We start from the raw sequence: 17,676 nt of genomic DNA on the forward strand, positions 1-17,676 counted from the left end.
CTGATGGGGTTTCTTATGCTGCTCTGAAGAAGTATGATTCGGGCTGTATTGTACTGACATACATCTTTAATAGATGTCTGAACGCGAATCGTATTCCTGCCAGCTGGAAGAAATCAAACACGGTATTAGTTTACAAAAAGGGTGATAAGCAGATCTTGGATAATTGGCGTCCGATTACACTTGGCAACACCATTTCGAAACTTTATGCTGGTGTCATTTCAGATCGAATTTCTCAATTCTGTGAAAGGAATGAAATTCTCTCAGGTGTTCAGAAAGGGTTTCGGCCTTATGAGGGATGTGTTGAGCATAACTTCATTATACAGGCTGCTATCAATGACGCACGGAGAAATAACAAAGAGGTGGTGGTAGCTTGGCTCGACTTGGCGAATGCCTTTAACTCGGTCCCTCATAAGCACATCCTAGATAGCCTACGTAAATTTGGTTTTCCTGATCGTATCTTAACTATCATTAAGGATATGTACTCTAATTCTACCACTCGAATTAGAAGTAGTACTGGGTATACCAAGGACATTCCAATCTCTGCTGGGGTTAAACAGGGCTGTCCTCTTAGCCCTGTCCTTTTTAATATCGCTATGGAGTCTATTATTAGTCAGTTAACTTCTGTTAGTGACTCTCATGGCTACAAACTTCTTGGTGATTCATACTCATGTTTAGCATATGCCGACGACCTAGTCGTCATTGCTAAATCATCCGCTTTGATGCAGGAATTGCTAACCGTAGCTCATAAAACAGCTGATTCCATCGGTTTGAAGTTTAAACCTCCAAAATGCGCATCTTTACATGTCAACTGTAAAGGTAAAAGAAGAGTAGAGGGTTCTACTTTTCTCCTTGGAGGTAACCCTATGAGGGTTCTGAAGGAGGGGGAAATATATTGCTATTTGGGAATCCCGGCAGGTTTCAAATCAAATTCAAGTCCGGATGAAACCCTAATTAAAGCCACGGAAGACCTGCAGAAAATAGATGTTAGTCTTCTTGCCCCGTGGCAAAAAATTGATGCAATAAGGTCCTTCATTTTACCTCGCTTTCAGCATTCTCTTAGGGGTTCACTTATAATGAAAAAGAACTTCAGAGAAATTGACTCGGCTTTGAAGCGACTGGTTAAGAAGTGGCTTAACTTGCCAGCTCGGGCTAGTCCCGAAATAGTTTTTATGTCCACGGATAAGGGTGGTGCTGGCATTCTGCCCCTGAGTGAACTGGTTGATATTTCGGGCATTGTCCGTGCATATAGATTGCTGACGACTCCTGATGTGAATGTCCAAAGAGTGGCATTGGGTGAATTGAAGAGTGTGGTAAGAAGGAAAATTAGGAAGGATCCCTCATGGTCTGAGTTGACTGATTACTTGAATGGCAGGAATGATGAGGAGTTTTCCAGAGATGGAGGTGATACTTCTTCTACCTGGTCCTACTGCAGAAAGTCAACTGTGTTACTGAAGAAGCAATTCAACATTGAATGGTCGTTCAATAACAACAGAAATTCCCTGGAGATTAGATTTACTTGTCCCTCTAGTGGAAACAAAATAATTGTTGATGAATCTTCACGTGGCTATTTACAATCAATGCTCAGAAAAGCTGCTCAAGAGTTTTACTTGGTTAAAATCAAAAAGAAGCCTGACCAAGGAAAAGTAATGGACATTTCTTCAGCCTCCTACTTCTCCAATCACTTTGTTAGGGAGGGTAAATATACCCGCTTTGCAGATTGGAGATTTATACACCAGGCTCGTCTGGGAACCGTAAAATTAAATGGTACTACTAGATACGGACAAGGAGATAAAAGGTGTAGGCGATGTGGGTACGCTGTCGAAACTTTGCCTCATGTGATCAACCACTGCAGACTTCATTCTGCTGCATGGCAGCTGCGCCACAATGCAATTCAAGAGCGTATAGCTAAAGCGATTGCATCCAAATTCTCCATCATTAATATTAATAAAAGAGTTGAGGGGTGCAATAGCACACTAAGGCCTGACATAGTTGCATATTCTAATGAGAAAAAGTCGTGTCACATTGTGGATGTAGCTGTACCATTTGACAACAGGAAGGAATCTCTTGAAGCTGTTCGAATGCTTAAACAACTAAAATACGAATCGCTTGCTGACCAACTTATTGCAAAAGGGTGGCGGGTCACATGTGATGCTCTAGTTGTTGGAGCCCTTGGAACATGGGACCCGGCCAACGATAGTATTATTAGAGCATTGGGCATTAGTGATCGATACTCAGGCCTAATGAAGAGGCTTATTGTGAGCGACACTATTAAATGGTCCAGGGATATTTTTATTGAGCATATAACAGGGGCTAGACAGTACTAAGATTTTACCTTCCTACCTGTTGAACTCTTGAAGTATAATTACTGACGATTTCATTAACTGGTGACTTGTTTTGTGTAAGTAGTAGTAGATTGACTTTACCAGTCTTAAACCTGATATGACCTATATCCTACCGAGCATGTTACCGGGAAGCTGTAATATTGGACTGGCCCTGTAGGATATTAATGTTAGCCTTTTGTTCTATCTTGGCCAATCGGTTATTAATGAATTATATGCTAATAAATGTAAATTAGCTATATTTTAAATATTGTAAGCGGCCTTACTGATTAAGGGTTGTTTGAATATTTCAAGTAGTGGACCTATAACTTTTATATAATTTTAATTATATTTTAACGTTTGTATATTATTATATGTCCATGGCATGATTGAATTTTATTTGGTTAAAGGCCACTATATTCATTTAATTATTGGATTATATTCTGCTCAAAGTCTATGCAACTGCAAATCATATTGTATTTTATTTGTTTTTCGGTGTCTTTGAGTTTATTATCTACTTGTGAATTTCCACTTATTGTGTTATAAATGAATTGTATGCAATGAATGCAAATTTACTTTATTTAATGATGTAAACTGCCTTTATGATGAACAGTCGTATGATTATTGTATTTTAAATTGAGTGATCCTATATCATAGGATGGAGGATAGTCATTTACTAATGGCTCTGTAATTATTGTATGTCAAACTAAGTAGAGTTATTATCGTGATTATACGTTACTTAATATTCTGGATTAATTTTTTAGAAATATATTCACCTGACACATGACTCTTATGGTTATCATACGGCCAATTTGTTATGTATATGGTCCCGCAACGATATATCTAATGCTGTACACTTATGCAATTGCTAAATCTTATTGGTTTTAACTTGCCTTTAGTGTTTTTGAATATTTGATCTAAGGTTGAAGTCTCGCTTGCTTATTTGATGGTTGTATCTTATGAGATTATTTAGTATAGCATACGTTGTCATCTTTGAAGATTGACAAATTTAACTCCTAGTTGTAGTGGGGTTAATGTTCATATGTTAAATTTGAACTATTTAAGCGTATGAGGCATAAACTCAAATGGTTTATGAATATTTAGCGATACTCATATTGGTTATACTGGATATGTTATGAATTGATGACGTAGTTAATGAACTTGAACTTGATCTTCTAATTCAATAATTGATTTGTATTTTACAATACTTGATTTTGATTGGATTTTATAACTCTGTTCTAATATTATGTCTATACTGCCAGCTAAGGCTGTGCAACTTGAAATCTCATTTTAAAATAGGTGAGCTGTATATTCTGAACTTCGTTCAGCATTTTCTGTAATAAAGTTTTTTTTATCTGTTCTTATCAGCTTAATTATTAATAACGGGCTACACTTTGATATTTTTTGGCATATACTTAAAAGAGACGGGCCTTGGCTGAACAGTCTCTAACTGCGTATTTTTTGTCTTTTAGCTTATATTCGTGTTTTCTCTGTTATAGTACTTGAAGAAAAGTTGACTGCCATTCAGCAGGTGCCAGCCCTCATCTCGCCGAAATACTCCAGAGGCGTACCATCCAGCGGAGATCCAGCCCCCGTTCTTCCGAGGTTCCAGAGGCGAGCTGGCCCTGACTGGTAGAGGTGGACTGCCATCCAGCAGGGAACCAGCCCCTGTCCCGCCGAAGCTCCTGAGGCGTACCATCCAGCGGGGATCCAGCCCCCGTTCTTCCGAGGTTCCAGAGGCGTGCTGAGGCGTACCATCCAGCGGGTATCCAGCCCCCGTTCTTCCGAGGTTCCAGAGGCGTGCTGAGGCGTACCATCCAGCGGGGTTCCAGCCCCTGTGCCGCCGAAGCTCCAGGGGCGTACCATCCAGCGGGGATTCAGCCCCCGTTCTTCCGAGGTTCCAGAGGTGTGCTGAGGCGTACCATCCAGCGGGGAACCAGCACCCGTATCGCCGAAGCTCTGGAGGAGTACCATCCAGCAGGGAACCAGCCCCTGTCCCGCCGAAGCTCCTGAGGCGTACCATCCAGCGGGGATCCAGCCCCCGTTCTTCCGAGATTCCAGAGGCGTGCTGAGGAGTACCATCCAGCGGGGTTCCAGCCCCTGTGCCGCCGAAGCTCCAGGGGCGTTCCATCCAGCGGGGATTCAGCCCCCGTTCTTCCGAGGTTTCAGAGGCGTGCTGAGGCGTACCATCCAGCGGGGAACCAGCACCCGTATCGCCGAAGCTCTGGAGGAGTACCATCCAGCAGGGAGCCAGCCCCCGTTTCGCCGAAGTTTCAGGGACGTGCCAGCCCCTGATAGGAGGGGTGGACTGCCATCCGGCGGGGAGCCAGCTCCGACCATAGGAGGTGGACTGCGATCCAGTGAGGAGCCAGTCCGTGTCATTCTGGGGTGTGTTGCCTAGGTCTGGGGCATACCAGCGAAGGCCGCTTCCAGCAGTGAACTTGCCCTGTCAAGAGATTTGGCCTCTGTTACCTTGAAGACTGCAGCGGGACTTAATGGCGGACTGGACCGGACCGATGATGAAGATCCCATCTTTAAGAGCGGGTATAGTTATCGTTTATAACTAAGAACTATAATATTCTTATTTTGTTGTTCTAATATGTCTGTTAGCTCGTGTCGATCAACAATGGAAGAGGATAGTGTGATTCTTGAAATTCCTCTTCCTTCTACATTTAAATGCACCAAATGCTTTACTAATATTGCTAGTGGCTCTGCCAAAAGGGGTACCTTCGGTGAATATAAAACTCACAATGACCTATATAAACATGTCAAAAAATACCATAAAGGTACTTTGCTGACCTTTAAATGTTCGAAATGTGGGTTACTATTTGACTTATTAAAACAAGGAAAATCACACTTTAAGGTCTGTAAAAGCTCATGTGAAGAGTGTGTTAGTGATAGTCCCCTAGGTGTAGTTGAAGATTTGGTAGTCGAGAATAATGTGACTATTAATGATACTTTAAGCATTACGGGTAATAAAAGCTATGTAGGGATGATCAACGGAAGCTTACTGTTTGAGGACAATAACGAGTTCTTGACTGTTAATGACGATGACGATAACCCGTCTGATACTCATTTGCTTGACAAGGAGAATTTAGTTGTTGCCACCTCTACCCCTATCCCAATTCAAGTTACCGGGATCGAAGGCAATAGCAAAGATATTGCGTTGTGGAGTCGTCCTCTGGACTCTAGTAAACTGGTGACCATCCCAGAAGCCCAGGACATCAGTGATGCTCAGCTGGATGGCTACCTTTCGGACTCTCTAGAGGGACCCATCATCCAGTCGGACCCCAACCCACCAGAATTGAGGCAAGTCACTTATAACGACCATGATGTAGAAACCACGAGTAGCGGAGTTAGGGTCAATGGTGAAAATTTCAGGATTATAAATGAAACATTTGGTTCTAGTACGGATTATGTTTATCCTGATGACTCTAACAATGTGCCTCCCTTTAATGCCCCAGGTGCTCAGACTTACACTGTTGAAGAGACCGGTTTGATTGATTTAGAGTTGGATGTTGTGACCAACTGGGTTTCATCTAGTAATAATTTGGGCTCTAATCAGTGCTCCGAGAGGGCGCATGATATGGATCAGCTGGATGGCTGCCTCTCTGACTCTCTAGAGGGACCCATCATCCAGTCGGACCCCAACCCATCAGAATTGAGGCAAGTCACTTATAACGATCATAATGTAGAAACCACGAGTAGTGGAGTTAGGGTCAATGGTGAAAAGTTCAGGATTATAAATGAAACATTTGGTTCTAGTACGGATAATGTTTATCCTGATGACTCTAACAATGTGTCTCCCTTTAATGCCTCTGGTGTTCAGACTTATACTGTTGAAGAGACCGGTTTGATTGATATAGAGTTGGATGTTGTGACCAACCGGGTCTCATCTAGTAATAATTTGGGCTCTAATCAGTGTTCCGAGAGGGCGCTTGATATGGATTTGAACCTCTCTCTCTCCCCTCTAGCTAATTCTTCACAGGCCACTGCTATTGATCAGACTTTACAGGGGGAAATTATGGTCGTTGACGGAGAGGAATACATAATCCTTGATGAATTTATTGCTGCTCCGGAATCTGCCCCTTTAATTGACCGACCAGCTGACATAAGGAATGACAATGAAATAAAGCTAACCAACTTCCAATCCCATTGGTTGACATTGCTGAGAGAGGCTGTTGATTTTGAAGACTTTGAGGTGACTGTCGATGGTCTTATATTGGCTATGAAACCCAAGTCAAATGAAATTAATCAGCCTCAAAATAATAACAACAGCAGTAGGTCTACTCATACCAGCTATGTACACCCGAGAGCTAATCCTTCTGCCCAAAGATCCAACATTAGAGACGGAAGGTTTAATCGGCGTAATAATGGCCCTAGATTTGATGCTCAGAAGGCTTCCAAAATACAAAAATTATTTAGAGTGAACAAAAAGAAAGCGGTTAACTCCATCCTAAATCAATCCTCACAATATTGTGAGGTTGAAGCTGCCGAGATTCAGAAGCACTTTGAAGATCTCTTTAAAAGTAAAAGGATGGTTAATCTGGACTTACCTGATAATTTAAACTCAGAAGAAGGTAATGAGCCGTCTGACGAGGGTGAGGAAGTGTGTGACGATAACAATGACATGTCTCTCAGACCAATTACTTGCGATGAAGTTAGAAAAAGACTTGGTAAAACTGCAAATACCAGTCCTGGGCCTGATGGGGTTTCTTATGCTGCTCTGAAGAAGTATGATTCGGGCTGTATTGTACTGACATACATCTTTAATAGATGTCTGAACGCGAATCGTATTCCTGCCAGCTGGAAGAAATCAAACACGGTATTAGTTTACAAAAAGGGTGATAAGCAGATCTTGGATAATTGGCGTCCGATTACACTTGGCAACACCATTTCGAAACTTTATGCTGGTGTCATTTCAGATCGAATTTCTCAATTCTGTGAAAGGAATGAAATTCTCTCAGGTGTTCAGAAAGGGTTTCGGCCTTATGAGGGATGTGTTGAGCATAACTTCATTATACAGGCTGCTATCAATGACGCACGGAGAAATAACAAAGAGGTGGTGGTAGCTTGGCTCGACTTGGCGAATGCCTTTAACTCGGTCCCTCATAAGCACATCCTAGATAGCCTACGTAAATTTGGTTTTCCTGATCGTATCTTAACTATCATTAAGGATATGTACTCTAATTCTACCACTCGAATTAGAAGTAGTACTGGGTATACCAAGGACATTCCAATCTCTGCTGGGGTTAAACAGGGCTGTCCTCTTAGCCCTGTCCTTTTTAATATCGCTATGGAGTCTATTATTAGTCAGTTAACTTCTGTTAGTGACTCTCATGGCTACAAACTTCTTGGTGATTCATACTCATGTTTAGCATATGCCGACGACCTAGTCGTCATTGCTAAATCATCCGCTTTGATGCAGGAATTGCTAACCGTAGCTCATAAAACAGCTGATTCCATCGGTTTGAAGTTTAAACCTCCAAAATGCGCATCTTTACATGTCAACTGTAAAGGTAAAAGAAGAGTAGAGGGTTCTACTTTTCTCCTTGGAGGTAACCCTATGAGGGTTCTGAAGGAGGGGGAAATATATTGCTATTTGGGAATCCCGGCAGGTTTCAAATCAAATTCAAGTCCGGATGAAACCCTAATTAAAGCCACGGAAGACCTGCAGAAAATAGATGTTAGTCTTCTTGCCCCGTGGCAAAAAATTGATGCAATAAGGTCCTTCATTTTGCCTCGCTTTCAGCATTCTCTTAGGGGTTCACTTATAATGAAAAAGAACTTCAGAGAAATTGACTCGGCTTTGAAGCGACTGGTTAAGAAGTGGCTTAACTTGCCAGCTCGGGCTAGTCCCGAAATAGTTTTTATGTCCACGGATAAGGGTGGTGCTGGCATTCTGCCCCTGAGTGAACTGGTTGATATTTCGGGCATTGTCCGTGCATATAGATTGCTGACGACTCCTGATGTGAATGTCCAAAGAGTGGCATTGGGTGAATTGAAGAGTGTGGTAAGAAGGAAAATTAGGAAGGATCCCTCATGGTCTGAGTTGACTGATTACTTGAATGGCAGGAATGATGAGGAGTTTTCCAGAGATGGAGGTGATACTTCTTCTACCTGGTCCTACTGCAGAAAGTCAACTGTGTTACTGAAGAAGCAATTCAACATTGAATGGTCGTTCAATAACAACAGAAATTCCCTGGAGATTAGATTTACTTGTCCCTCTAGTGGAAACAAAATAATTGTTGATGAATCTTCACGTGGCTATTTACAATCAATGCTCAGAAAAGCTGCTCAAGAGTTTTACTTGGTTAAAATCAAAAAGAAGCCTGACCAAGGAAAAGTAATGGACATTTCTTCAGCCTCCTACTTCTCCAATCACTTTGTTAGGGAGGGTAAATATACCCGCTTTGCAGATTGGAGATTTATACACCAGGCTCGTCTGGGAACCGTAAAATTAAATGGTACTACTAGATACGGACAAGGAGATAAAAGGTGTAGGCGATGTGGGTACGCTGTCGAAACTTTGCCTCATGTGATCAACCACTGCAGACTTCATTCTGCTGCATGGCAGCTGCGCCACAATGCAATTCAAGAGCGTATAGCTAAAGCGATTGCATCCAAATTCTCCATCATTAATATTAATAAAAGAGTTGAGGGGTGCAATAGCACACTAAGGCCTGACATAGTTGCATATTCTAATGAGAAAAAGTCGTGTCACATTGTGGATGTAGCTGTACCATTTGACAACAGGAAGGAATCTCTTGAAGCTGTTCGAATGCTTAAACAACTAAAATACGAATCGCTTGCTGACCAACTTATTGCAAAAGGGTGGCGGGTCACATGTGATGCTCTAGTTGTTGGAGCCCTTGGAACATGGGACCCGGCCAACGATAGTATTATTAGAGCATTGGGCATTAGTGATCGATACTCAGGCCTAATGAAGAGGCTTATTGTGAGCGACACTATTAAATGGTCCAGGGATATTTTTATTGAGCATATAACAGGGGCTAGACAGTACTAAGATTTTACCTTCCTACCTGTTGAACTCTTGAAGTATAATTACTGACGATTTCATTAACTGGTGACTTGTTTTGTGTAAGTAGTAGTAGATTGACTTTACCAGTCTTAAACCTGATATGACCTATATCCTACCGAGCATGTTACCGGGAAGCTGTAATATTGGACTGGCCCTGTAGGATATTAATGTTAGCCTTTTGTTTTATCTTGGCCAATCGGTTATTAATGAATTATATGCTAATAAATGTAAATTAGCTATATTTTAAATATTGTAAGCGGCCTTACTGATTAAGGGTTGTTTGAATATTTCAAGTAGTGGACCTATAACTTTTATATAATTTTAATTATAATTTAACGTTTGTATATTATTATATGTCCATGGCATGATTGAATTTTATTTGGTTAAAGGCCACTATATTCATTTAATTATTGGATTATATTCTGCTCAAAGTCTATGCAACTGCAAATCATATTGTATTTTATTTGTTTTTCGGTGTCTTTGAGTTTATTATCTACTTGTGAATTTCCACTTATTGTGTTATAAATGAATTGTATGCAATGAATGCAAATTTACTTTATTTAATGATGTAAACTGCCTTTATGATGAACAGTCGTATGATTATTGTATTTTAAATTGAGTGATCCTATATCATAGGATGGAGGATAGTCATTTACTAATGGCTCTGTAATTATTGTATGTCAAACTAAGTAGAGTTATTATCGTGATTATACGTTACTTAATATTCTGGATTAATTTTTTAGAAATATATTCACCTGACACATGACTCTTATGGTTATCATACGGCCAATTTGTTATGTATATGGTCCCGCAACGATATATCTAATGCTGTACACTTATGCAATTGCTAAATCTTATTGGTTTTAACTTGCCTTTAGTGTTTTTGAATATTTGATCTAAGGTTGAAGTCTCGCTTGCTTATTTGATGGTTGTATCTTATGAGATTATTTAGTATAGCATACGTTGTCATCTTTGAAGATTGACAAATTTAACTCCTAGTTGTAGTGGGGTTAATGTTCATATGTTAAATTTGAACTATTTAAGCGTATGAGGCATAAACTCAAATGGTTTATGAATATTTAGCGATACTCATATTGGTTATACTGGATATGTTATGAATTGATGACGTAGTTAATGAACTTGAACTTGATCTTCTAATTCAATAATTGATTTGTATTTTACAATACCTGATTTTGATTGGATTTTATAACTCTGTTCTAATATTATGTCTATACTGCCAGCTAAGGCTGTGCAACTTGAAATCTCATTTTAAAATAGGTGAGCTGTATATTCTGAACTTCGTTCAGCATTTTCTGTAATAAAGTTTTTTTATCTGTTCTTATCAGCTTAATTATTAATAACGGGCTACACTTTGATATTTTTTGGCATATACTTAAAAGAGACGGGCCTTGGCTGAACAGTCTCTAACTGCGTATTTTTTGTCTTTTAGCTTATATTCGTGTTTTCTCTGTTATAGTACTTGAAGAAAAGTTGACTGCCATTCAGCAGGTGCCAGCCCTCATCTCGCCGAAATACTCCAGAGGCGTACCATCCAGCGGAGATCCAGCCCCCGTTCTTCCGAGGTTCCAGAGGCGAGCTGGCCCTGACTGGTAGAGGTGGACTGCCATCCAGCAGGGAACCAGCCCCTGTCCCGCCGAAGCTCCTGAGGCGTACCATCCAGCGGGGATCCAGCCCCCGTTCTTCCGAGGTTCCAGAGGCGTGCTGAGGCGTACCATCCAGCGGGTATCCAGCCCCCGTTCTTCCGAGGTTCCAGAGGCGTGCTGAGGCGTACCATCCAGCGGGGTTCCAGCCCCTGTGCCGCCGAAGCTCCAGGGGCGTACCATCCAGCGGGGATTCAGCCCCCGTTCTTCCGAGGTTCCAGAGGTGTGCTGAGGCGTACCATCCAGCGGGGAACCAGCACCCGTATCGCCGAAGCTCTGGAGGAGTACCATCCAGCAGGGAACCAGCCCCTGTCCCGCCGAAGCTCCTGAGGCGTACCATCCAGCGGGGATCCAGCCCCCGTTCTTCCGAGATTCCAGAGGCGTGCTGAGGAGTACCATCCAGCGGGGTTCCAGCCCCTGTGCCGCCGAAGCTCCAGGGGCGTACCATCCAGCGGGGATTCAGCCCCCGTTCTTCCGAGGTTTCAGAGGCGTGCTGAGGCGTACCATCCAGCGGGGAACCAGCACCCGTATCGCCGAAGCTCTGGAGGAGTACCATCCAGCAGGGAGCCAGCCCCCGTTTCGCCGAAGTTTCAGGGACGTGCCAGCCCCTGATAGGAGGGGTGGACTGCCATCCGGCGGGGAGCCAGCTCCGACCATAGGAGGTGGACTGCGATCCAGTGAGGAGCCAGTCCGTGTCATTCTGGGGTGTGTTGCCTAGGTCTGGGGCATACCAGCGAAGGCCGCTTCCAGCAGTGAACTTGCCCTGTCAAGAGATTTGGCCTCTGTTACCTTGAAGACTGCAGCGGGACTTAATGGCGGACTGGACCGGACCGATGATGAAGATCCCATCTTTAAGAGCGGGTATAGTTATCGTTTATAACTAAGAACTATAATATTCTTATTTTGTTGTTCTAATATGTCTGTTAGCTCGTGTCGATCAACAATGGAAGAGGATAGTGTGATTCTTGAAATTCCTCTTCCTTCTACATTTAAATGCACCAAATGCTTTACTAATATTGCTAGTGGCTCTGCCAAAAGGGGTACCTTCGGTGAATATAAAACTCACAATGACCTATATAAACATGTCAAAAAATACCATAAAGGTACTTTGCTGACCTTTAAATGTTCGAAATGTGGGTTACTATTTGACTTATTAAAACAAGGAAAATCACACTTTAAGGTCTGTAAAAGCTCATGTGAAGAGTGTGTTAGTGATAGTCCCCTAGGTGTAGTTGAAGATTTGGTAGTCGAGAATAATGTGACTATTAATGATACTTTAAGCATTACGGGTAATAAAAGCTATGTAGGGATGATCAACGGAAGCTTACTGTTTGAGGACAATAACGAGTTCTTGACTGTTAATGACGATGACGATAACCCGTCTGATACTCATTTGCTTGACAAGGAGAATTTAGTTGTTGCCACCTCTACCCCTATCCCAATTCAAGTTACCGGGATCGAAGGCAATAGCAAAGATATTGCGTTGTGGAGTCGTCCTCTGGACTCTAGTAAACTGGTGACCATCCCAGAAGCCCAGGACATCAGTGATGCTCAGCTGGATGGCTACCTTTCGGACTCTCTAGAGGGACCCATCATCCAGTCGGACCCCAACCCACCAGAATTGAGGCAAGTCACTTATAACGACCATGATGTAGAAACCACGAGTAGCGGAGTTAGGGTCAATGGTGAAAATTTCAGGATTATAAATGAAACATTTGGTTCTAGTACGGATTATGTTTATCCTGATGACTCTAACAATGTGCCTCCCTTTAATGCCCCAGGTGCTCAGACTTACACTGTTGAAGAGACCGGTTTGATTGATTTAGAGTTGGATGTTGTGACCAACTGGGTTTCATCTAGTAATAATTTGGGCTCTAATCAGTGCTCCGAGAGGGCGCATGATATGGATCAGCTGGATGGCTGCCTCTCTGACTCTCTAGAGGGACCCATCATCCAGTCGGACCCCAACCCATCAGAATTGAGGCAAGTCACTTATAACGATCATAATGTAGAAACCACGAGTAGTGGAGTTAGGGTCAATGGTGAAAAGTTCAGGATTATAAATGAAACATTTGGTTCTAGTACGGATAATGTTTATCCTGATGACTCTAACAATGTGTCTCCCTTTAATGCCTCTGGTGTTCAGACTTATACTGTTGAAGAGACCGGTTTGATTGATATAGAGTTGGATGTTGTGACCAACCGGGTCTCATCTAGTAATAATTTGGGCTCTAATCAGTGTTCCGAGAGGGCGCTTGATATGGATTTGAACCTCTCTCTCTCCCCTCTAGCTAATTCTTCACAGGCCACTGCTATTGATCAGACTTTACAGGGGGAAATTATGGTCGTTGACGGAGAGGAATACATAATCCTTGATGAATTTATTGCTGCTCCGGAATCTGCCCCTTTAATTGACCGACCAGCTGACATAAGGAATGACAATGAAATAAAGCTAACCATCTTCCAATCCCATTGGTTGACATTGCTGAGAGAGGCTGTTGATTTTGAAGACTTTGAGGTGACTGTCGATGGTCTTATATTGGCTATGAAACCCAAGTCAAATGAAATTAATCAGCCTCAAAATAATAACAACAGCAGTAGGTCTACTCATACCAGCTATGTACACCCGAGAGCTAATCCTTCTGCCCAAAGATCCAACATTAGAGACGGAAGGTTTAATCGGCGTAATAATGGCCCTAGATTTGATGCTCAGAAGGCTTCCAAAATACAAAAATTATTTAGAGTGAACAAAAAGAAAGCGGTTAACTCCATCCTAAATCAATCCTCACAATATTGTGAGGTTGAAGCTGCCGAGATTCAGAAGCACTTTGAAGATCTCTTTAAAAGTAAAAGGATGGTTAATCTGGACTTACCTGATAATTTAAACTCAGAAGAAGGTAATGAGCCGTCTGACGAGGGTGAGGAAGTGTGTGACGATAACAATGACATGTCTCTCAGACCAATTACTTGCGATGAAGTTAGAAAAAGACTTGGTAAAACTGCAAATACCAGTCCTGGGCCTGATGGGGTTTCTTATGCTGCTCTGAAGAAGTATGATTCGGGCTGTATTGTACTGACATACATCTTTAATAGATGTCTGAACGCGAATCGTATTCCTGCCAGCTGGAAGAAATCAAACACGGTATTAGTTTACAAAAAGGGTGATAAGCAGATCTTGGATAATTGGCGTCCGATTACACTTGGCAACACCATTTCGAAACTTTATGCTGGTGTCATTTCAGATCGAATTTCTCAATTCTGTGAAAGGAATGAAATTCTCTCAGGTGTTCAGAAAGGGTTTCGGCCTTATGAGGGATGTGTTGAGCATAACTTCATTATACAGGCTGCTATCAATGACGCACGGAGAAATAACAAAGAGGTGGTGGTAGCTTGGCTCGACTTGGCGAATGCCTTTAACTCGGTCCCTCATAAGCACATCCTAGATAGCCTACGTAAATTTGGTTTTCCTGATCGTATCTTAACTATCATTAAGGATATGTACTCTAATTCTACCACTCGAATTAGAAGTAGTACTGGGTATACCAAGGACATTCCAATCTCTGCTGGGGTTAAACAGGGCTGTCCTCTTAGCCCTGTCCTTTTTAATATCGCTATGGAGTCTATTATTAGTCAGTTAACTTCTGTTAGTGACTCTCATGGCTACAAACTTCTTGGTGATTCATACTCATGTTTAGCATATGCCGACGACCTAGTCGTCATTGCTAAATCATCCGCTTTGATGCAGGAATTGCTAACCGTAGCTCATAAAACAGCTGATTCCATCGGTTTGAAGTTTAAACCTCCAAAATGCGCATCTTTACATGTCAACTGTAAAGGTAAAAGAAGAGTAGAGGGTTCTACTTTTCTCCTTGGAGGTAACCCTATGAGGGTTCTGAAGGAGGGGGAAATATATTGCTATTTGGGAATCCCGGCAGGTTTCAAATCAAATTCAAGTCCGGATGAAACCCTAATTAAAGCCACGGAAGACCTGCAGAAAATAGATGTTAGTCTTCTTGCCCCGTGGCAAAAAATTGATGCAATAAGGTCCTTCATTTTGCCTCGCTTTCAGCATTCTCTTAGGGGTTCACTTATAATGAAAAAGAACTTCAGAGAAATTGACTCGGCTTTGAAGCGACTGGTTAAGAAGTGGCTTAACTTGCCAGCTCGGGCTAGTCCCGAAATAGTTTTTATGTCCACGGATAAGGGTGGTGCTGGCATTCTGCCCCTGAGTGAACTGGTTGATATTTCGGGCATTGTCCGTGCATATAGATTGCTGACGACTCCTGATGTGAATGTCCAAAGAGTGGCATTGGGTGAATTGAAGAGTGTGGTAAGAAGGAAAATTAGGAAGGATCCCTCATGGTCTGAGTTGACTGATTACTTGAATGGCAGGAATGATGAGGAGTTTTCCAGAGATGGAGGTGATACTTCTTCTACCTGGTCCTACTGCAGAAAGTCAACTGTGTTACTGAAGAAGCAATTCAACATTGAATGGTCGTTCAATAACAACAGAAATTCCCTGGAGATTAGATTTACTTGTCCCTCTAGTGGAAACAAAATAATTGTTGATGAATCTTCACGTGGCTATTTACAATCAATGCTCAGAAAAGCTGCTCAAGAGTTTTACTTGGTTAAAATCAAAAAGAAGCCTGACCAAGGAAAAGTAATGGACATTTCTTCAGCCTCCTACTTCTCCAATCACTTTGTTAGGGAGGGTAAATATACCCGCTTTGCAGATTGGAGATTTATACACCAGGCTCGTCTGGGAACCGTAAAATTAAATGGTACTACTAGATACGGACAAGGAGATAAAAGGTGTAGGCGATGTGGGTACGCTGTCGAAACTTTGCCTCATGTGATCAACCACTGCAGACTTCATTCTGCTGCATGGCAGCTGCGCCACAATGCAATTCAAGAGCGTATAGCTAAAGCGATTGCATCCAAATTCTCCATCATTAATATTAATAAAAGAGTTGAGGGGTGCAATAGCACACTAAGGCCTGACATAGTTGCATATTCTAATGAGAAAAAGTCGTGTCACATTGTGGATGTAGCTGTACCATTTGACAACAGGAAGGAATCTCTTGAAGCTGTTCGAATGCTTAAACAACTAAAATACGAATCGCTTGCTGACCAACTTATTGCAAAAGGGTGGCGGGTCACATGTGATGCTCTAGTTGTTGGAGCCCTTGGAACATGGGACCCGGCCAACGATAGTATTATTAGAGCATTGGGCATTAGTGATCGATACTCAGGCCTAATGAAGAGGCTTATTGTGAGCGACACTATTAAATGGTCCAGGGATATTTTTATTGAGCATATAACAGGGGCTAGACAGTACTAAGATTTTACCTTCCTACCTGTTGAACTCTTGAAGTATAATTACTGACGATTTCATTAACTGGTGACTTGTTTTGTGTAAGTAGTAGTAGATTGACTTTACCAGTCTTAAACCTGATATGACCTATATCCTACCGAGCATGTTACCGGGAAGCTGTAATATTGGACTGGCCCTGTAGGATATTAATGTTAGCCTTTTGTTTTATCTTGGCCAATCGGTTATTAATGAATTATATGCTAATAAATGTAAATTAGCTATATTTTAAATATTGTAAGCGGCCTTACTGATTAAGGGTTGTTTGAATATTTCAAGTAGTGGACCTATAACTTTTATATAATTTTAATTATAATTTAACGTTTGTATATTATTATATGTCCATGGCATGATTGAATTTTATTTGGTTAAAGGCCACTATATTCATTTAATTATTGGATTATATTCTGCTCAAAGTCTATGCAACTGCAAATCATATTGTATTTTATTTGTTTTTCGGTGTCTTTGAGTTTATTATCTACTTGTGAATTTCCACTTATTGTGTTATAAATGAATTGTATGCAATGAATGCAAATTTACTTTATTTAATGATGTAAACTGCCTTTATGATGAACAGTCGTATGATTATTGTATTTTAAATTGAGTGATCCTATATCATAGGATGGAGGATAGTCATTTACTAATGGCTCTGTAATTATTGTATGTCAAACTAAGTAGAGTTATTATCGTGATTATACGTTACTTAATATTCTGGATTAATTTTTTAGAAATATATTCACCTGACACATGACTCTTATGGTTATCATACGGCCAATTTGTTATGTATATGGTCCCGCAACGATATATCTAATGCTGTACACTTATGCAATTGCTAAATCTTATTGGTTTTAACTTGCCTTTAGTGTTTTTGAATATTTGATCTAAGGTTGAAGTCTCGCTTGCTTATTTGATGGTTGTATCTTATGAGATTATTTAGTATAGCATACGTTGTCATCTTTGAAGATTGACAAATTTAACTCCTAGTTGTAGTGGGGTTAATGTTCATATGTTAAATTTGAACTATTTAAGCGTATGAGGCATAAACTCAAATGGTTTATGAATATTTAGCGATACTCATATTGGTTATACTGGATATGTTATGAATTGATGACGTAGTTAATGAACTTGAACTTGATCTTCTAATTCAATAATTGATTTGTATTTTACAATACCTGATTTTGATTGGATTTTATAACTCTGTTCTAATATTATGTCTATACTGCCAGCTAAGGCTGTGCAACTTGAAATCTCATTTTAAAATAGGTGAGCTGTATATTCTGA

The 17,676-nt window shown here is 41.2% G+C and overlaps 1 protein-coding gene across 1 annotated transcript; it reads left to right on the plus strand.

The window, feature by feature from the left end:
• Window positions 1-593: 593 nt before the first annotated feature.
• On the plus strand, window positions 594-2,324 carry LOC145985486 (uncharacterized protein T26G10.4-like). The gene has a single exon (XM_083119558.1). The coding sequence runs from the start codon at window positions 594-596 to the stop codon at window positions 2,322-2,324; it is 1,731 nt and encodes a 576-aa protein (XP_082975684.1).
• Window positions 2,325-17,676: the final 15,352 nt, after the last annotated feature.

The sequence above is a fragment of the Lepisma saccharinum genome, chromosome 3 (genome assembly GCF_977018435.1).
Source record: "Lepisma saccharinum chromosome 3, izLepSacc3.1, whole genome shotgun sequence".
NCBI classification, from domain to species: domain Eukaryota; kingdom Metazoa; phylum Arthropoda; class Insecta; order Zygentoma; family Lepismatidae; genus Lepisma; species Lepisma saccharinum.

Bases quoted from the DNA above. Each gene is read 5' to 3' on its own strand.
- LOC145985486 (XM_083119558.1), top strand. From the start codon at position 594: ATGGAGTCTATTATTAGTCAGTTAACTTCTGTTAGTGACTCTCATGGC.